Genomic DNA, 21,972 nt, shown 5'->3' with positions numbered 1-21,972 from the left:
ATAGTAAGTTACATAATATAGTTTTTTCACTATGTAGTATTGGTTTATATAATAAGTATTAATATTATATATTTATTATATACAGACTAGTACATTCCGATACAATGGCACATAGTGAAATTCATACTTTTTTTTAACCGTAGGATTTGACAGCCGTGACACTTGTCACAAATGTCACTGTCTTGGAGTTCTAAGGTTAAATTAATATTTGTCAATAAATGAATTCCAAATAAAGTTTTAAAATTATTGTTTGTTTTTTTTATAAGCGAATGAAATATTGAAAGTCCAATGTATCAGTTTACTAGATCATATTTACATATTTATTAACTCTATTATTGTCTATGCTTGATATTTTGGTCTATGCCAAACTAAATATCCATAAATTCGATAAATATACTTAAAATATTTGTCGCCTTAATTTTTTTAAACGAATATACGAGCGAATTATTTCAAATGTTAAAAATATTAAATCGAGCCAATTTATTTAAGGCGACGTTTTTTTTATTATGAATAGAAATTAAACAATAACGTATTTGTAATAAAATCTAAGATTTAATAATTTACGTATTATATTTACAAAATTATTTACATTTGGCAAGAAATGAATACTTTTGGTACAAACAAACGAATTGTCTTTTACATTTTCATTATTTTTTTTATCACATATTTTAGAACAATTTTTATATAAAATTTTGCGTCCACACAAATTTTAAAGAATATTTACAATGTATTTATTGAAGAATTTTTTTACATTGTCAGATTTAGTACCCGGGATTGAGTTGGCACGTCGGAACCAAGAGTACTTATCTGTACAACGTGCCAACTTTCTTTCCTATTACTTTGACTAAAGTCGAATCATGTTCAAATTTACTGCATTATTAAAAAAAAAAGTTTCTTTATAACTTTCCGTATAGTTGTATTTAAAATTAATTTTACCTAAAGGAATATTATCTTTTAATAAAATTTAAATTCTATTGGCAAGAAATGCTTTGATCAATTAATAAATAAGTTTATGTAACTCGGCGTGTAAGTTGGCACGTAGGGTAATAGACTATTATTGTTACCCATGTGCCAACTCAATTAAACCGAACATACACACATTTTGATCTTTTACCATATTTATCAGTGTACAAATTCATTAACAGCACCACTATGATGATGAAACTGTTGCGTATTGTCGACTATCACGCTTGTATATCCGCCATCTTGTACAGTAGGGCTGGGCGCCATTTTAGAGAAATTCCCCCCAAAATTACCCTGTAACGGTCGGCCATTTTGATTCTGACTATTATGACCGTAGAATGATATTAGATTTGTATAATTATATTGTTGATTTACTTCTGAACTCTCAATTGAACTGCAACTTGAAGAACTAGCTGAAAATGGTCGTTGATTTTGTGGATATACGTAATTATTTGGTAATATTTCTGGTTCTGTGTAATTTTCGTTATAGAATAATTCGTATGGGCCATTCTGTGTTTGGTACTCGTCGTGTGTTTCGTAAGGTACTACTGGTAGAGTATACTCAGGATAATTGTACCCTCCGCTTGAATCTGTACTGAAGTCACTTTCGTTGAGTTGTATATGATTGATTTTGTCTGTTCTCGCGTGTATGTGTGGTGATGTGCTTGTTGGTATGTGTGTAGGTGTTTGTACATCTGTATTGAGTTTTGGTGGACCTTGATCGATGTTGAGTATTAGATGTTTTTCTTCGATATCACTGTAACAAGATTAATTATGTTAACACTGATATAATAATATAGTTTTTTATAAGGAGCGTCGTTTGTAGGGGTTAAGCACTTGACTTGTAGTCTGCAGGACTTGGGTTCGAATCCCGGTATATACCAATGTGTTTTTCGATTTATATGTACATTTATCCAACGATCTTACGGTGAAAAAAAAACATCTTGATGCAACCCGCTCTTATCAGCAAAAAAGAAATTTCAAAGTGGATTGCGAACATTCGTTTGACCACGCCAAATAGAGGTTCGTGATCTCTGCCTACCTCTCTCTAGGTTAAAAGCGTGAGTTGAGTCGTTGAATTATTATGTCTTAAACTACGATCAAGGTTTTGAGGAAAATTCTCTGTCTTACATCGTCCTTAGTTTTAGAAAAGGAAAGCTTTTTATTCTAAAGGGGTCAAATGACCTTATTAAAGTTTCGGTCAACTGAGGATGCTCAAGTGAAGAGAAAGACCAGAAAGTGGTTAGTGTTTTTTAGTTAGTATTTCGTAAAGATAATGTCTAAGAACTAAGTTGAGTGATAGAGACATATGAAAGAGACATACGTATTTTATATAAGAGGGAAAAGGATAGATAGATATTTCTATATTCACCTGAGTACGTAGTTAACGGAGACGATGCAGTGAGGTCTTGAAGAGCGGGAGTTATGGACAATGGTGGCGTAGCTCTGCATCCAAACCCAGCCTCCTGACTTGGTCAGGAAGCGGTAGTACCGTGACGTCACCTGACCTTTCGCCAGTACTGATACGAAGAAAATATATTATATTAACATTTCGTTTTTATGCCAAAATAACTCAAAGTAAAGTTATAGTTTAGTCAAGATCTACTATTAAAAATAAGTTTTGTATTAGTATCAGCTTTTGACTACGACTTCGTCTGCGCAGAACAGACTGCGATAGTGGCGCCTCTCTCATCGGTTAACGTGACTTGTCTACTTACATGTGCAGTGAGAGTATCGCATGTGCAAAACATCGGTGCCATGTATGAAGTGGTAGAGCGTCTTCTCTATCAGATCCTGAGGCTCGTAGCCGGTCAGTGTTGCCACTCTGAGAATAAAATACAATTGTTAGTATGTTTGGAAAAAAGACAATTTTAATACATTGTACTGGATTAAAGACGTAGAAACGATAATAGCTTATGTTTAGGGTACGAACATCCGATCACGTTTGTTACTTCGAAACCCTACATTCGACTTTAATGAAACATTTCCTAGATCAAGTCTAGAGCGTAGTAAGAACTGTTAAAATATATAGTCATCTCTATGTATCCATTCAAAATCATGTAGGACGTTCCTGATATTTGTCCTATATATCAACCTATCTTCCGTCACCTCAGTTGTCACTCTCTTCATTATTATGTCCAGAGCTGGGCATTAACTCGTTAATCCGTTAATCGTTAATTAACGAAGTTAACATTTTGCTTAACGGATTAACTTTTAAGTTAACTTCAAAAAGTGTTAACGCTTTTGTTAACTTCCGTTAAACTCAACTTCCGTTAATAAAAGTCCGTTAATCGTTAAATTAGAAACTTGGGGACGTGCTGTCATTTTGTTTAAAGTACGTGCCACGCCACGCTCGTAAGTTCAGCTATGCGATTGCGATTGCGGGCGACTGTCGGCGACTTGAATGGTAAACGAACAGGTTGATAATTTATATATGTGAAGTTCACGTGCAAGTGTGATGCATCAGAGCGTCCGGGAAAGACGTGAACAACAGGACAAAATCAATAGAAGGTTCGAAATAGTATATTTCATTACGAGTATAAAAAAGCAAGAGTATATAATAGCCCACATTCCGAACGCTCTTCGTACCTGCAATACCCTCCAATCCCTTTTTTTTTTATTTATTTATTTTATTTTTGAGCAACTGTATTAAAAAAATTTTTTACTCGTGCTTTTTCTTTAGCTTTTCCAAACTCGTGCGTTCTCTTTCCCAACTGTCAAAATAATTTCTATTAAAAAGAAAAAACCAACCACGAAGTTTTTACAAAAATAATCATTGAAGTTTTCATGATTCATGCAAATATTGCTTATAAGAAGCTCCTAATTTATTACAATATCAGATTTAATGATTTTATTCAATGAATTAGGTTAGGTTTCATTTTATTTAATCTCATTAAATTTCATTTTCATTTCATATCAATAAAAATAATCTACTGAAAACTTGGCCGTTGGGCATAGTTCACTTTGCCTACCCAGAAGTAGGTAGGTGAAGAAAACAAAAAAAATCTCTGTTTGTATTCTTTTACGGTTGGCGCCATTTTTCAAACATTTTAGTTATTTGAGTTTATTGTGTTTTTATTATTCTATTAAATTGCTTCATTTTTTCACAACTGTATTAAAAATAGTTGTTCAGTGCATGTGCGGAACTGTCATTAGACCTTGTTCCAACTGTCAACCCTCACCTTCGGCTGCGCCTCGGCTCGGGTAGACATTTGTCGGAACTCTTTGCAATGACAGGCTTTCCGCACTCGTAATGAAATATACTATAATGCATTCATATTTGTCTTTAATATTAATGTGTTATAGAATATATAGTCAAATTACTATTTTAAACAAGTGTCGCCACAAAAGTGTGAAATTAGTATGTAAAATTTTGGTATGGTTAACTGTTAACGATTAACTTTAACTTGCGTTAAATTTTCGAGAATTTAACGCTTTAACGATTAACGAAGTTAATTTTTTAATTAACGAATTAACGATTAACGAAGTTAACTTTTCGATTAACTGTGCCCACCTGTGATTATGTCACCTTTCTAGCAATTCATCTCTTCCTAGGCTCTCGCTATTTCTCACTCTCTCTAATTCTCTCTACCGGTGTACTCCTTCACATTCATAAATAAAGTTCTCCTTCTCTCTTGCGATTCTAACCTCATATAAAAAATAAAGTTATATATTTTTTTTAAAACAATTTACTATTTAATTGTACCCCATGACAACTAAGTAGTAAATAAAAAACTAAGATGATATAACAAAAGTTTTTATTAGAACATATCATACGCAAAATTACGCGCGAAATCATTTGACAGGCGAGAAGTACCATAGAGTAAAAAAAATCACCCTCGCAATACAATGTTCTGTCAACCGAAAAAACTGTTGACTCTTAGAAAAAAAAAGAATCTAAACTTCCGCCAATTAACCGGTGAAATTCATCGCATATTGTTTTTTGATGGGGAACCCTCGTTACGTCCCGCACTTAAGTCTATTATGTTAGCAGGGGTAAGTGTTTTGTCAAAGCTGAACGGTTCTGTGCATAGATTTAAAAGTAATTGGATAAAGATGTAAGCATATTTTATGGGTAAAAATAATAGATAAGTAACTTTACATATTAAAACAGAAAATATATCACTACTTACATAAATTGTCATTTCAATTCAATGAATAAAAAAAATTAAAGAAATGTCAAATTCCAAACATGGCGGCCATAGCGTATAATTAATTTCTTCAGTAATTTTGTAAAATCTTATTTCTAACTTAATATTATAAATGTGAACATTTGTTACCATCACAGGTGGGCACAGTTAATCGAAAAGTTAACTTCGTTAATCGTTAATTCGTTAATTAAAAAATTAACTTCGTTAATCTTTAAAGCGTTAAATTCTCGAAAATTTAACGCAAGTTAAAGTTAATCGTTAACAGTTAACCATACCAAAATTATACATACTAATTTCACATTTATTGTGGCGACACTTGTTTAAAATAGTAATTTGACTATACATTCTATAACAAATTAGTATTGGAGACAAGTATGAATGCATTATAGTATATTTCATTACGAGTGCGGAAAGCCTGTCATTGCAGAGTTCCGACAAATGTCTACACGAGCCGAGGCGCAGCCGAAGGTGAGGGTTGACAGTTGGAACAAGTTGTAATGACAGTTTCGCACGTGTACTAAACAACTATTTTAATACAGTTGCGAAAAACTAAAGCAATTTAATAGAATAATAAAAACACAAAAAACTCGACTAACTAAAATGTTTGAAAAATGGCGCCAACTGTAAAAGAATACAAACAGAGATTTTTTTTGTTTTCTTCACCCATTCTGGGTAGGCAAAGGGAACTATGCGCAAACGGCCAAGTCATCAGTAGTGATGCAACGGAAGTGTCTTACCGGAACCAGAAACGGAAACAGATGTCAAAAATAAATTTTAGCAGAAACGGAAACAGAAACGGAAGCGGAAACAGAAGTGTAAATATTTAAAAAAAAAACATATTTACAAAATTTTTTTTTGGTAAGAACAGTTTGTATTCGTTTTTAATTTATTAGGGCATTGGATATCGGTGTCCTTTAGCCTTCAATATATGTATTTTTACTGTGCTGCAATAAGTTAAAATACGTTTTTTTTAATTTATTTTCAGGAAACAAAATTACACTATTTACAAATTAATGTTCGCCAAACCACTCGTGTTGATAAACGACAAATATATTTATTTATTAATACATTCACTGCTGACCACTCGGATCCGAGTGGGCTGAGCTATTAGTAGCGGCGCCTCCCCTCGGATCCGAGGGGCCCGTTCACTTTATAGTAGCCAGTAAGCCGCCGGCGTTTGAAACAAGTCCATGTTGCTTTGTGTGGCCACTCTGGCAATATACAACTAACGAAAAAGAGTATTAGTTTAATTCTTACAATGTTGTAGTGATTAGTACCACGTTCGTACGGAGGCAAACATACAAATATCTTGTATCACATGAAGCTAAGGCTGAACTTTATGTTATGTATGTATATTATTTAAACATATGTATGTTCTGTATGTGTGTGCATATGAGTGTGTGTATGTTACAAATCTTGAACCGAGAAGATAAAAGCTGGTTTTGATTAGTATCCTTACATGTTTTACTCAATATTCTGGAATTTGATGAAAAACTTGACTTTGTCAAAATCTTGTAACATATTAGTACACAGAAATGCGATCGTGGAAAAAATATCTACATATTAGTGAACTAAACCATTGCCATCACTAGCGCTCAAATGCAAAAAACATTATTAATTTAACACTCCCAGATATCTTCTATATATCTATAAAAGAAAGTCGTGTTAGTTACACTATTTATAACTCAAGAACGGCTGAATCGATTTGACTGAAAATTGGTGGGCAGGTAGCTTAGAATCAGGAAACGGACATAGGATAATTTTTAACCCGTTTTCTAGTTTTTATTCCGCACAGACGGAGTCGCGGGTAAAAGCTAGTACTACATAAAAATTCACCATAAAAAGTTTTGGCTCCCAGCTGTTACCTTTTCTTATTTTGTAAACAGTGAATGTGTTAAGTATCAAAAACACCAAATCTAGATTAGAAAAAGATATAATTATTAAGCACTTGACTTGCAATCTGCAGGGCCTGGGTTCGAATCCCGCTATGTACCAATGTGTTTTTCGATTTAGATATGTACATTTATCCGACGTTCCTACGGTGAAGGAAAACATAGTGATGCTGCCTGCACATATCTGAGAAAAAATTTAATGATATGTGTGAAGTCAACCCTCTCTGGGCCAGCGTGGTTGACTATGGCCTAGTCACCCCTAATTTGGGGTAGGCTCCGAGCTCCTCAGTGGGGATGTATAGTGAGCTGATGATAATAATGATGATGATATATTACATGGTTATCACTTATTCAAAAGTACATTTAATAACTCGTAAGTATGAAATAGTCACATTTTGCCAGTTGTCAAATTTTATATGGACTACAACTAGACAGTTTACTCCAGCAAGAGAAACTGATTGTTTCAAACAGCAGCAGAGAATATTACGCGCTTAAATTCACGAAAAAGTACGTAAACAAACAAATGCGACAAGTGCCGAAAGGCCGCGCACGGACTGCGCGTCTCGCGCCGCGCATTTGGATCTCTCAGCCGTCGTAAAGTTCCGTTTTATCTCCGTTATAAAAGTTGCGGAAACAGAAGCAGAAACGGATGTTGAAAAGCATGCGGAACTTCCGCACTTGCGGAAACGGAAACAGACATCCGTTGCATCACTAGTCATCAGTAGATTATTTTTATTGAAATGAAAATGAAATTTAATGAGATGAAATAAAAGGAAAACTAACCTAATTCATTGAATCAAATCATTAAATCTGATATTGTAACAAATTAGGAACTTTTTTTTAGAAATATTTGCATGAATCATAAAAACTTCAATGATTTTTTTTGTAAAAACTTCGTGGTTGGTTTTTTCTTTTTAATAGACATTATTTTGACACTTGGGAAAAAGAACGCACGAGTTTGGAAAAGCTAAAGAAAAAGCACGAGTAAAAAATTGTTTTAATGCAGTTGCCCAAAAAAGGGATTGAAGGGTATTGCAGGGACGAAGAGCGTTCGGAATGTGGGCTATAACATACTCTTGTTTTATATACTCGTAATGAAATATACTATTTCGAACCTTCTTTTGATTTTGTCCTGTTGGTCACGTCTTTCCCGGACGCTCTGATGCATCACACTCGCACGCGAACTTCACATATATCAATTATCAAATCGTTCGTTCACCATTCGAGTCGCCCAACATAGATGAACTTATGAGCGTGGCGTGGCACGTATTTTAAACAAAATGACAGTACGTCTCCAAGTTTCTAATTTAACGATTAACGGACTTTTTTTAACGGAAGTTGAATTTAACGGAAGTTAACAAAAGCGTTAACACTTTTTGAAGTTAACTTAAAAGTTAATCCGTTAAGCAAAATGTTAACTTCGTTAATTAACGATTAACGGATTAACGAGTTAATGCCCAGCTCTGGTTACCATGTATCTCCAGAATATCTAAACAGACCTAGCTGAAATTTGGCATAGATTAGAGCATAATCTGGAGGACCACATAGACTACTAATTAAGTTTTTTTTTTTAAATTCCGAGCGGGCGAAATTTAAAACGTGAGATAAATCGTTTTATAAAAAATACAACGAGTAGGTACAAAGCTGGCCACTAATTATTAAAAAAAAACTTTTTTTTTTATAAAACAGCACAAGGATATCCGATACTAGTGAGGAGCGAGTGGCAATTACCAGACGCCCGCTCCCCGTTACGCCCTTTGTTTCTGTCACCCCAGCGTTTTGGGGACAAAGAGATGTGTAGAATCGTATTAGAAATTTTGACTAAATCTTTTATTTTTCGTTTTTGTTTATAATTGAGAAAGATTGCAAATAAGCTGGAGCTCAAGAATGTAAAAATAACTTAAATTTTTTTATAAGCAACATTAGCTTATAGAAACCATACAAGAAGTTAAGTGAAGTTAAGTTATATTTGAGTTTTATTTTTGGAGATATTTACCTACTGTGAATAGCGTTGCCAGGCGTCCGTATAAAGCCGGACATAGGTAGGCTTTTTGATTGCGTGTCCGGCCAAAATAAACGGTTGTCCGGCTTTTGTTAGGCTTTTTACATTTCCCAAACGAGTGTACCTATTAATACTGAGACAAAATTCTAAATAATACCGGGTGTCCGACCTTTCTACCCAAATATCCGACCAAACTGGCTGGTCTGTCTGGCTAGTAGGCTTGGCGACCTGGCAACCCTAACTGTGAAGTATTCGATATTATTTGTCTTATTATAGGACAATGTAAAATATTTTGCTTTAAAATATTTACGCGGTTTTAGTAACTATAGTTTTAAGAATTTAAAAAGATTTTTTTTTATAAGAGAAGGGGGCAAACGAGCAGCGGGAACACCAAGGTGTTCATCGACGTCCATGGACATCTGCAATGCCAGAGGAATAATATAATTGATAACTACTTACTTTTTGATATATGACACTGATTAATTAATAAGCCACTTCATTTATAACAAGAAATTGCACTGCGAAGTATTACTTTGCATGTGATTTTCAAAGATAATTAAACATATAATATTGTAATAATTTCACGGAATTCTATCAAACAGATTATACGTATGTTACTTCAACATAATAAAATATATATTAGAACCAAATTTAATTAAATGGATTCAATCATCATGCCATATAAAGGACATGGATATAAATTCCAGATGATATGCTATGTACATAGTTGATTGTTTACATATAAAAACACGTACTGGCCATGTATTTGACTACCATATGTTGGGCGTGGTTCCAACTATGATGTACTAGTAATGATTCGTAGAATTAAAATGCTAATATGAAGTGTATAATTATAAGTAGCGGTTAGTAATAAAAATAAAATATGATAGAATAAATTTAATAGTAACACGAATATCCACTCAAATTTATTAATAATTTCCATATAATTATGAAAATTATGACATTGTCTGCCTCACTCGCCAGTCTGGACGTAGTGCCAACGCAACAGTGCATATAGTTCCAACCGTTACTGTTACCAACTGTCAACGGCGAAAGACTGCTCACCTCAAGCGAAGTATACCATGCGTCTTCATAAATGCACAATGCTGTATATTTTCTCGGCATATAATATAGGTTCTATTGTTATGTAAAACCGTCATATTATCTTGTCATAGTTAAGTTTAACTTTTTTTTGTTATGATTGTTTGTACAATCGAATTTATTAATTTTAATAAAAGTTACCACAAAGCAGTGACAGTAAAAGTATAAATTTTTAATTACAATTGATGAGTAATCATAATATTTGCATGGAAAGCGACTCCAAGGCCGTCGCTGTGCTGACGCCGCGGAAGTGATTCTCGCTGAGCGCACTCCGTCACGTAGAAACAGAAGCATGCCTTTGACACGATCGACAAGACAAAATGAATCTTATTTTAAGTAGTTTAAGATTGGTTATGTTTTAATATAAATTGCTTTGCTAAACTTTTAAGACACCTTGATACTTTAAATATATATATTTTTTTTAAATAATGCACGTGTTATAAAAAAAAGTAATATTAAAACGTTTAAACGTATTAGTAAGTAAAAATCTATTGTTTCTTCATTAGTTCATGGATTTAAATAAATATAATAAAAATTACAGTCGAATTGATAACCTCCTTCTTTTTGAAGTCGGCTAAAAAGAGTACGTAAAATTGAAAAATCTTAAAAAAAATTAAACTAGAAATCCTAGAGAAAAAATCTCTTCACACTAAACCAGAGAAGAGCAGAAAAATAAATATTTTTAAGCTTTAAAACCTTTGCCTCTAAATTAAAAATCATGTTACACATAGATAACTAAAAATGATTACTTCATTAGATTTAAATTTTAAAGTGTGTTAATACAATATTAATTTAGAAAAATAACTATAAATAACAGAAAATTTTAAAAGTGCCTATGCTCTATTTCAGACAGTAATCTATGTGCCAAATTTCATATAGATCCGTTCAATATTTATCAAAACTTCCAGTTGCTAAGTCGCCAAACCTACTAGCCGGACAGACCAGACAGTTTGGCCGGACATTTGGGTAGAAAGGTCGGACACCCTATCTTATTTAGGATTTTATCTCAGTATTAATAAGGAATGTAAAAAGTTTGGGAAATGTAAAAAGCCTAACAAAACCATTTATTTTGACCGGACACACAATCAAAAAGCCTACCTATGTCCGGCTTTATCCGGACGCCTGGCAACGCTAGTCGTACGCAAGTCCGTCTTCGATGTGTAAAAAAACATAGAAAGTATACTATGTGTTCCCTCAGACAATGTCCTATATCTAAGCAAAATTACATTATGATCCGGTCAGCCGTTTTGGAGATATTTTCTAACAAAAATCCATCCATTCATCTGAACGTTCGCATTTAGAATATTAATAAGAAACTAGCGATTGCCGGCGACTTCATGAGAGCGGAATAAAAAATTAATAGCACAAGTTAATCCCGTACACGTCAGCTAACTTCCAGCAAAAGTCCCGACAAAATCGTTTAGCTGAATAAATGCAGAGTTGAGGCTAGACAGACAGACAAATAAGAAAGAAAGAAAAAACATTTATTGCCACACACAAAAAAAAAAAATGGTTGGTCATTATAAGTAACGCATCATCTACATATATAAAAGAAAGTCGTGTTAGTTACACTATTTATAACTCAAGAACGGCTGAATCGATTTGATTGAAAATTGATGGGGAGGTAGCTTAGAACCAGGAAACGGACATAGGATAATTTTTACCCCGTTTTTTATTTTTTATTCCGCGCGGACAGAGTCGCGAGTAAAAGCTAGTTATGTATATAATACAATTTTTTTCGAAATTATTTAAGTACAGGACGAATAATAACAGGATTACTAAGATGTATACTGTTGAGCATGACGTTTGGTCGCCATTTTGTTTTCAGGTGTTCAAAACGCATACATGGCGATGTAACTTAATATTCGAACGATAAGTTCTCAGTAACTGCTTGATATTAATTACCAATTTATCTTTAGACCTCCTGTGAACATCTTATACAAATTAGTAGTTATACGTTTCTTATTGCTAGGATCATGTCACTGTAAAACTATGACCATGTCTGAGAGGTTATAACTAGCTGTCGCCCGCGATACCTTCCGCGCGGGATTAAAAATAAGCTTTATTAGTAGCAGATGTATTCTTCCCGACTATGTTCTACATCTATGTCAAATTTCCTTCAAAATTCCGTTGAGATATTCTGCAGATACTTTCAAAAAAACATCCATCCATTCATCCAAACATATGCATTTATATTATTATTTAGACGTGAACCTTGAGTATTGAAATTACTGATAAAAAATTATTACACGGGTCACACCTTTGTCACACGTTTACTGTCTTTCTTATTAGTTCTACGTATGGCTACAGGCAGAAACAAAATGGCGGAAATCTACTGGCGGCTGTTCAACGGAATACAGAGGTCGTCAAACGGAGTTCAGTGTATTTACTCTGCTTACATGTTAATGTCAATTAGTTGTTGGCAATATTTTAATTCAAAAACGAACATATTTAATTATTCCTCAAATTTCATCTGAACAAAATACAATAACTTTAATAATCATTCCCTTTGTTAGGAAAATAGATCGATTACTGTCTGGAATAGCATTTGGCCACAGGTGGGCACAGTTAATCGAAAAGTTAACTTCGTTAATCGTTAATTCGTTAATTAAAAAATTAACTTCGTTAATCGTTAAAGCGTTAAATTCTCGAGAATTTAACGCAAGTTAAAGTTAATCGTTAACAGTTAACCATACCAAAATTATACATACTAATTTTACACTTAAGTGGCGACACTTGTTTAAAATAGTAATTTGACTATACATTATATAACACATTAGTTTTAGAGACAAGTATGAATGCATTATAGTATATTCATAGTAGTTCATTACTAGTGCGGAACGCCTGTCATTGCAAAGAGTTCCGACAAATGTCTACAAGTTGACAGTTGGAACAAGTTGTAATGACAGTTTCGCACGTGTACTAAACAACTATTTTTGATACAGTTTCGGAAAAATGAAGCAATTTAATAGAATAGTAAAAACACAATAAACTCAACTAACTAAAATGTTTGGAAAATGGCGCCAACCGTAAAAGAATACAAACAGAGATTTTTTTGGTTTTTTCACCCATTCTGGGTAGGCAAAGGGAACTATGCTCAAACAGCCAAGTCTTCAGTAGATTATTTTTATTGATATGAAATGAAAATTAAATTTAATGAGATGAAATAAAATGAAACCTAACCTAATTCATTGAATCAAATCATTAAATCTGATATTGTAACAAATAAGGGGCTTCTTTTAAACAATATTTGAATGAATCATAAAAACTTCAATGATTTTTTTTTTGTAAAAACTTCGTGGTTGGTTTTTCTTTTTAATAGACATTATTTTGACAGCTGGGAAAGAGAACGCACGAGTTTGGAAAAGCTAAAGAAAATGCACGAGTAAAAAAGTGTTTTTAATACAGTTGCTCAAAAAGTGGCGTATTGCAGTGGCGTTCGGAATGTGGGCTATTACATACTCGTGCTTTTATATACTCTTAATGAAATATACTATTTCGAACCTTCTTTTGATTTTGTCCTGTTGGTCACGTCTTTCCCGGACGCTCTGATGCATCACACTTGCACGCGAACTTCACATTTATCAATTATCAACTCTTTCGTTCACCATTCGAGTCGCCGACAGTCGCCCAACATAGTTGAACTTACGAGCGTGGCGTGGCGCGTAATTTAAACAAAATGACAGCACGTCTCCCAGTTTCTAATTTAACGATTAACGGACTTTTATTAACGGAAGTTGAGTTTAACGGAAGTTAACAAAAGCGTTAACACTTTTTGAAGTTAACTTAAAAGTTAATCCGTTAAGCAAAATGTTAACTTCGTTAATTAACGATTAACGGATTAACGAGTTAATGCCCAGCTCTGCATTTGGCTTATATATTTTTGGAACGAAGTTCCTTATCGCGCGTTGTGAAAGGGGGCTAGACGGAAAACTTTCTTACGAAAAGTTGTCACGACACTTTTTGCTATAGTAAGTATGTTAACGACGAATGAGCGCTACTTCACCATGGCAACGACGTGACAATATATAACGAAAATTCATAGAAATAAAATGTACTTCTTGAGAAGACTTAAGTTTTTTATTCATAGAATAAACATTGGTTCCTTCCCTAATTAATCGAAAGGAACTTCGTTCCATCCGGGTGTCCCAACACACCTCTCAAGTTTTTTTTATTCCACACGGACAAATTCCCGAGCGATTTCTAGTTATGACATATTATACCAGGTCTATAGTATTATATGTCACCCTAGTCACTACAGTCCTCAGATTCTTCGAATGCGAGGCATTGTGAGGGCCTGGGCGGTTTACGCGCGTCTGATTGCCGTGAACCTATAAACGTGGTCCGCTCGTGTCCATTGCCGTCGACACGTTCGTTATCGACACAATTCTTGTCGGATGCGATAGAGATAGTTTAACGGCGAAATTCCAATGCCGAACCATTATTAAAAAAAATACTAGACAAATTATGAATAATGAACACATAAACAAGAAAGTAATGGCTAATAAAAATGTGGCTAAAAAGGTTGCAGAAAATATGGATGGATTGTGTGAAAGAGGGTACCTTTGTAAGAAAGAAGTGAATTCAGATATGACGGCTGATAAAGATGTATGGAAGGGTCACATACTGTGCCGAAGAGAAAGGGGAATTATGTTATTTTTCTTTCTTTAAAGAATACATGTCTAATGTAATATTAACCAATAGTTTATTGTACGTCTGTAATTCGATCCAAATTCTTCTGTCTATGGGTCTTATATATAAAGGCCAAAGGAACAAATTGATGATTTTTACTTTTTTTGTGTTAAAAGCTACCTCTTAGTTTAGGTAACAACATGCACTAAACCTATTTTTCTATATGGTTGATAATTTGAACGCCTTTCCTGAACAGTTGATAATTTGCACATTGGCCTTTATTCATAGGAGCAATCGATGTATTACTATAGTTTCAAGAATCCATTGGTGTTGTGTCGTGAGCAGTGGAAAAGCGCCACAGGACTTGTATTGTTCGTAGCAAGTTCCGCGGAATGCAATATAAAATATTATCGCATAATGTCAATAGTGACGAGCCACGACTTCATTTGATAGTTTATAATTTAATTGTTAATAACTTTTTTATTAAAAATAATTAATTTAAAGTTTAGTATATTTGCATAAGCGAGAAACTTGGGTAAGTGAGAGGAAAAATGTCGCGATTCCTTGAATTCTCTGTTATCCAGGTTCGACTGTAATAGCGTAATTTTTTGATTAAAAAACTTACTACTCAAACTCTTGGACAAATCAGAAATGTTATGTATACATTGTTAATATTTACGTCATATTTACTAATGTAGATTGTTTTTATTACAAACTAGCTTTTACCCGCGACTCCGTCCGCGCGGAATAAAAAATAGAATAAAAACGGGGTAAAAATTATCCTATGTCCGTTTCCTGGTTCTAAGCTACCTGCCCACCAATTTTCAGTCAAATCGATTCAGTCGTTCTTGAGTTATAAATAGTGTAACTAACACGACTTATATATATAGATATTATTGTCTATTTGGAATAAACTGAAGAACTACTAAACGGGTTTTTAAAAGAACAAAAATCTAGAATATATATAATTATTTATTTCTTGTATTTGTTTGTATATTTTTTATTTATATTGTATTGTATCTGTCTGTCTACAAAATCATTTTTGTACTTAGAATTGTTAATCATTTAATAGCTGTCGCCTGCGACTCCGAAAAGAACCTTAATTAGTAGCCTATGTGTTCTTCCAGAACGGATACGCATACGGAGCCGCTGGCGACAGCTAGTTTATAATACTAGTGTAAGATTTGTATTTGTAATGTACTTATTAGAGTTTTTAAAGGTCGATATCAAATGTTCGTACGTGACTTATTAATAATTTTTACTCGGGGGTTTTGTCACTGGCTGCAACATTATTGTAACTATTGCCGTTTTGCAGATTGGGAAATTAAAAAAAATACATTGTGCTATAGGTGTCCCAATTTATCTATATTTTTTTATATCTTATAATAATATTTCATTATGGAAATAAAGATAAAATAAATATAAAAACTTTGAGAAATCGAATTTGTGTTTTTTAAATTCTTGATTTAAATGGCGGCATCCAATCATGTATTCTAAATTCAAATTTCAACATACGAAAAAGGAATTATCGATATTGTATCGATATCGATAAATCCATAGGAATAATATCGATGTATCGATATATTGTCGATGGTATACGAGCCGTGACGCGGTGTGAAATTGTTTCGTAGCGCGCGTTCCGGTGTCGGCGGCGGACAGTTTTAATAAGTTTTAAATTCATTACCGTTTCGCGCGCCATTTGTAATTTAAAATTCAAATTCTGTAAAAATGTTTTCGTTTTTCAACTATTTGAGTAATATTAATATTATTTGTTGGTTGGACAGTTTAAAAGAATTTATTTTTTATTAGCTGTCGTCCGCGAATTCCATTCTGGAGATATCTACTAAAAGACACCCATCCATCATTTATATATAATACTAGCTGTCGCCCGTGACTCCGCCCGCGCGGATTAAAAAATCTTAATATGTATAGCCTATGTGTTCCTCCAGACTATGTTCTACATCTGTGCCAAATTTCATCAAGATCCATTGACCCATTCCGGAGATATCTTCAAACAAACATCCATTCATCCACTCAACTAAACATTAGCATTTATAATATTAGTAAGATTGTTAAGATTCCATTAAAAAAAAGAATATGTTTGTAACCTTATGAGCAGTTTTAATTTTTACTTTAAAGATTTTTTTTTAGTCAATGATATAAATTATTCCATAGATTTTAGAAAATATTGTTGTGATATTATTTTATGAAAAAGATTAACGTACATCCACACATAAAAATAAGTTTGTGAATGCATAAGTTGATAATGTTTATAAAACGTATATGTATCAAGTACAATATTTTATACTTAGTAATTCAATGAAAAAGTAAAATAGAAAAACATAAAATTTTGCTAGTGATTTCATACTTTTTGTGATGTGTGGTCACAATATTAATTATGAATTTGCGTAAATTGAAACGGAGGAAACTTTTAATTGAGTCACAATTCAAGTTTTAATTTTTTTCTTGTTCTTGGCATTATCGAAACTTGGCATCACTGAACCATCTTGACACATTAAACACGTCTTCTGGCCGACAACATCAACTTGACATACTCGTATTTCCATTTTTTTTTTGACACTTCTAATAAAATATTTTGCTAACAATTTATCGTAATAGGTTAAATAAATTATAGCAGTTGTCTTTATAAATATTTAGACGTCTGAAGGTCATTGGCGCACTGCGCATTGTCCTCCCCCCGCGTCCCGCTACGCCCCGTTATACCTAAAATTGTGTATTGTGCTTGCGCAGCGACTAGCGCCAAATTAAAACCCGCCAAAATATTTCTACAAGATTCCATTAAAGTTAACAGTGAGAAAGTTAACAGCATGTTGCTACGAATATCACTCGACCGTTGCGAAATGGAAAACATTTCCATTTCGCAAATGGTATAAATGACCATAGAAATCTCCCATAAGATCTTAGTAGTGTGCAGCGCTTACCTGGCATCGAGGAATATGAGCCTCATGTCGAGAGAAGCTCGGAACATGAACATGTTGGAGTGCAACTTGAGTTCAGTGACGGCTGAAGGCGGCAGAGAGTGACCCACAGCCACTAGACCCAGCGGCGCTGTCGCTTCACCGAAACGACGCGCGCGCAAGTACCCCGAGCAGTGGATTACCTGGTAAACACAGTCGAAGACGTTAATTTCATACCCACTTCGATTAAGTGGCATATGAAAGAAATTCATAAAACATTTATTAACACATAAACACATACAAGGCCCAATCTTATTTCTTACTTATATTAGGTCCTTACATATGAAATTGGCGTTTTTCGTACTGGCCACTTTAATCACGAATTTCTCCTCTTTGGTAAGGAATTCCAAATTCAAATTTGTACAGCTATAGACTCATGTATTTGTGGTTCGATGACCGTCATTCATTTGTTTTTTTCTTCTGTTTTTTTCTGTTTGCGTCACTCATTTTACAAAATGGAAAACTTAAAATATCGCATTATTTACGAGTACGAGTTCCACCGTGGCACTAGTGCTGCGGAAACGACTCGAAGGGTGAATGATGTGTATGGCGGTCGTGTTGCAAAAGAAAACACAGTTCGTTTTTGGTTCCAACGTTTTCGTTCTGGAAATTTCGATCTGCAGAACAAGCCCCGTGGACGGCCTGAGACTCAAGTTGATAATGAAGAGTTGAAGGCTATTGTGGAAGCGGATCCATCGCAAACCACGTCCGAGTTAGCTGCAGGCTGCGATGTTAGTGATAAAACTGTTTTAATTCACTTGAAGCAAATTGGGAAGATTAAAAAGCTTGAAAGGTGGGTACCTCACGAATTGACTGAAGCAATCCGGCAAACGCGCGTCGACTGTTGCGTTACATTACTAAACCGGTACAATAATGAAGGTATTTTAAACCGAATCATTACCTGTGATGAAAAATGGGTTCTTTACGATAATCGGAAGCGCTCAGCGCAATGGTTGGATCCTGGCCAGCCAGCCAAATCCTGCCCCGAGCGAAAATTAACCCCAAAAAAGTTACTTGTAAGCGTTTGGTGGACTAGTGCCGGTATTGTTCATTACAGTTTTCTCAAATCTGGCCAGACTATTACGGCTGATGTCTATTGTCAGCAATTGCAAACCATGATGGAAAAGCTAGCGGCTAAACAACCTAGGCTGGTCAATCGCTCCACGCCACTGCTGCTTCACGACAACGCTAGACCACACACTGCGCAACAGACGGCTACTAAATTAGAAGAGCTTCAATTGGAAAGTCTAAGACATCCTCCGTACTCCCCGGACCTTGCTCTAACAGATTACCATTTTTTTCGAAATTTGGATAACTTCTTGCAAGGGAAAAAATTCAACTCCGATGGGGCAGTCCAAATCGCCTTCAAAGATTTTATTGATTCCCGTCCGACTGGTTTTTTTAGTAAAGGGATCAATGAACTACCTATGAGATGGCAAAAGTGCATAGAAAATAATGGTTCATACTTTGATTAATTAAATATATTATATTAAAAAATATTCGACTTTTTGTTCCTCCCATACAAAACGCCAATTTCATATGTAAGGACCTAATATTATAAATGCGATTGTTTAGATGGCTTCATGAATCTCGCTGAAATTTGGTATAGATGGACAATGATGGTAACATAGTCTGAAAGAACACATAGGCTTATTGTAAGTTTTTTAATTCCGAGCAGACGGAGTCACGGGCGATAGCTAGTCTTGATATAAAAACGTGGCAAAAGAATAGTGTGTTTGTCGCTTTCAATGAAATTATAGTACGGACAAGCTTATCTGGGCTGGTAAGAGGCGCTGCTATCGCGGTTAGTTCTGTATTTTCGAACAACGTAAAACTTACTTAAGCTTAAAAAATAAGGTAAAAGAAAAGGACAGAGAGGCGCTAGTGAGTTATCATAATTTAGTTTGACTTATGTCCACCGGGTCAGATAACTTTGTTGATCTATGTCGAAAGCTTTAAAGGCAATTCAACTTAGCACATAACACTGCGTACAAGCCAAAGTAAAAATAAAGCGTTGATGAATCTTTGTTCTAAACCAGTTTCAAAAAAATACTTCATAGTTTCTGTCTTTCTAAGCTTCGATTATTTATTTCCGAGACCTTTATTTGTTACTTTTCCACCTGTTTACTTCTGTATAATGCCATCCTCATCATCTGGATGTTATTATGCATTCCTGCACAATGCCAATTCAGGACATATAATGATAATATGGATTTTACATTACATAGAAATTACAACTTTTCTTTGTTCCAACTTGAACGTTAATTACATGTCTATTATTAGTTCGAGTCCTCACCACCGCTATCAACCGCAACCATCAGCGCCAAAATGGCGATAAACAATTAGACACAAAATACTACGGCTTATAGCCTGTCCATTTAATATAGGTCAGTATTTATTACATTACCTTGTAACCAGATGTAGTGAGTCCGGCGTTTCTCTTCGCTAGTACACACTTCATCCGTATAAAGAACGCACGCTCACATTCCACGTCCACTGTTGGGCCCCACGTGCCACCCACTGGATAACTATAGGCAAAGTTTTAAATTATAAATTTAAAAAAAAAATGATCTACAAATCGTAAGTGTGAACAAACCAATATTATAATTAAGTTTCGGAATATTTATTGCAACCTAAAATGGTAGAACCCAAGCCAAGAGTAGGGTTACCAGGTCGCCAAACTTCTAGCCGGACAGAAGAGCCAGTTTGGCCGGACATTTGTGTAGAAAGGTCGGACACCCTATATTATTTAGGATATTGTCTCAGTATTAATAGGTACACTCTCGTTTGGGAAATGTAAAAAGCCAAACAAAAGCTCGGAAACCGTTTATTTTAGTCGGACACGCAATCGAAAAGCCTTCCTATGTCCGGCTTTATCTAGACGCCTGGCAACACTAGCCAAGAGTGAGGTTTCATTCAATTCATATTATACCCCTTAGTGTAATAATAAAAAAAAGTAAAAAAGGAGGAGGTTAAAAACTGTAACTTAGTCTATAAGATAATTTTAAAATTAATATCTACTAAAGTTGTAATTTATATTTTACCCTAAGCTTGGCATCTGATGTCCTAGATACGAATGCGGATGCTGCAGACTGAGCACCGCGCTCATCTCCTCGTGATCCTGCTGATGAATGTACTCGTATATCGAGTTGCCTGTCAGCTCCACCTGGTGGTAGAATTGTTTAACAATACTGGTTTAGTTCAGTTTGAAAACAAAGATGGCGGATGGCGGGCACACCTAAAGGTTCTTTGTAAATTCGTTTAGCTTTTTAAATATAAACTGTTAGTCCAAGAGAAATTATCTTATAGTCCAACATAGAACAAGGCAATAAATTAATAAATTCGATTGAAATGCAATTTTTCCTGGAAAATTACAAACTGGCCGCACAATTTTCCGGTGACATTACCTGACTTAATCCAAGATGTACGGACGCTGTCTCGCTGATATACATAATCTTGCCGTCGGGAGCCACCACGAAGATGAAGCCATCCAATGTTTGGAGTAAGTGGGAACCTAGTTCCCGTATGGAGAGTTCACGTGGCTGTAATGGCGGCGGTGCTGCGCCCCACGCGTCACCAAGACCTATATGAAATTAATACTTTTAAATTAGTTTTTCGGAATACGAAATTCAATTTAGGAATTTTGAAAATCGAATCCGGGATTTTGAAAATAGAATTCGGAATTAAAAAAATCGAATTATAAAATGAAATTGTTTTTTTTTATGAAATTCTTCAGTTTTAAATTGTGGTACTGCTTTTCAGTATGCTCTCTACTGCTCTATATTACATATAAAGTCTACTAGGACTTCACATCACTCACCGTCAGGAAAGACTTGTCTCATCTTCAAATAACTCGTTGTCAATCGTATTACTGACGCCTTGTCGAGTTGCGAGGTGATAGCGGAAGGTAACGGCAGGAGTTTGGCCAGCTCAAGGAACTCAGAGTTCTCTTTCTCCCGGCGGGAGCGAGCCGCGTTTTTACTCTTCTCTTTCATGATGGCCGTCGCGTCGATTGACAGCGGCCGCTGCTCCCTGCGGCAGGCTGCAAAAAATGCTAAATAAATAACTAACTTTCTAGTACACTCTCTCTCACTCAGTCACTCCATGGAGCGTCCACCGAAGCGACCTAAGAGCTCGGTGACCTCCCAATCCGGTAATAATAACGAAGTAACAGCCCGAGCCGAGGTTCCTGAGGGAGCCCTCGAGCCTAGTTACTCTTAAACGAGGTTTAGGCTAAGCGCCATCTGCGCCCG

The 21,972-nt window shown here is 34.9% G+C and overlaps 1 protein-coding gene across 1 annotated transcript; it reads right to left on the bottom strand.

Moving 5' to 3' along the window:
- Positions 1–1,122: 1,122 nt before the first annotated feature.
- LOC106713415 (single-minded homolog 1) lies at positions 1,123–21,759 on the bottom strand. Its single transcript, XM_045685038.1, has 8 exons — positions 21,540–21,759; positions 21,127–21,302; positions 20,764–20,885; positions 20,127–20,247; positions 17,684–17,862; positions 2,682–2,788; positions 2,336–2,483; positions 1,123–1,720 (listed from the first exon to the last, which is right to left on the bottom strand). The coding sequence occupies exons 1-8, from the start codon at positions 21,712–21,714 to the stop codon at positions 1,123–1,125; spliced, it is 1,626 nt and encodes a 541-aa protein (XP_045540994.1). The 5' UTR covers positions 21,715–21,759.
- Between the last annotated feature and the right edge of the window lie 213 nt (positions 21,760–21,972).

The sequence above is a fragment of the Papilio machaon genome, chromosome 28 (assembly GCF_912999745.1).
Source record: "Papilio machaon chromosome 28, ilPapMach1.1, whole genome shotgun sequence".
NCBI lineage: Eukaryota > Metazoa > Arthropoda > Insecta > Lepidoptera > Papilionidae > Papilio > Papilio machaon.
Note: the sequence above shows the minus strand (reverse complement) of the source record. Positions and strands in the feature narration are given on the sequence as shown.

Coding starts and splice junctions, on each gene's coding strand:
- LOC106713415 (XM_045685038.1), bottom strand. CDS start 21,714: ATGAAAGAGAAGAGTAAAAACGCGGCTCGCTCCCGCCGGGAGAAAGAG. Junction 20,248..20,763: donor CATCAGATGCCAAGCTTAGG/GTAAAATATAAA, acceptor CTTTGCCTATAG/TTATCCAGTGGGTGGCACGT. Junction 2,484..2,681: donor GCGATACTCTCACTGCACAT/GTAAGTAGACAA, acceptor TCTTCGTATCAG/TACTGGCGAAAGGTCAGGTG.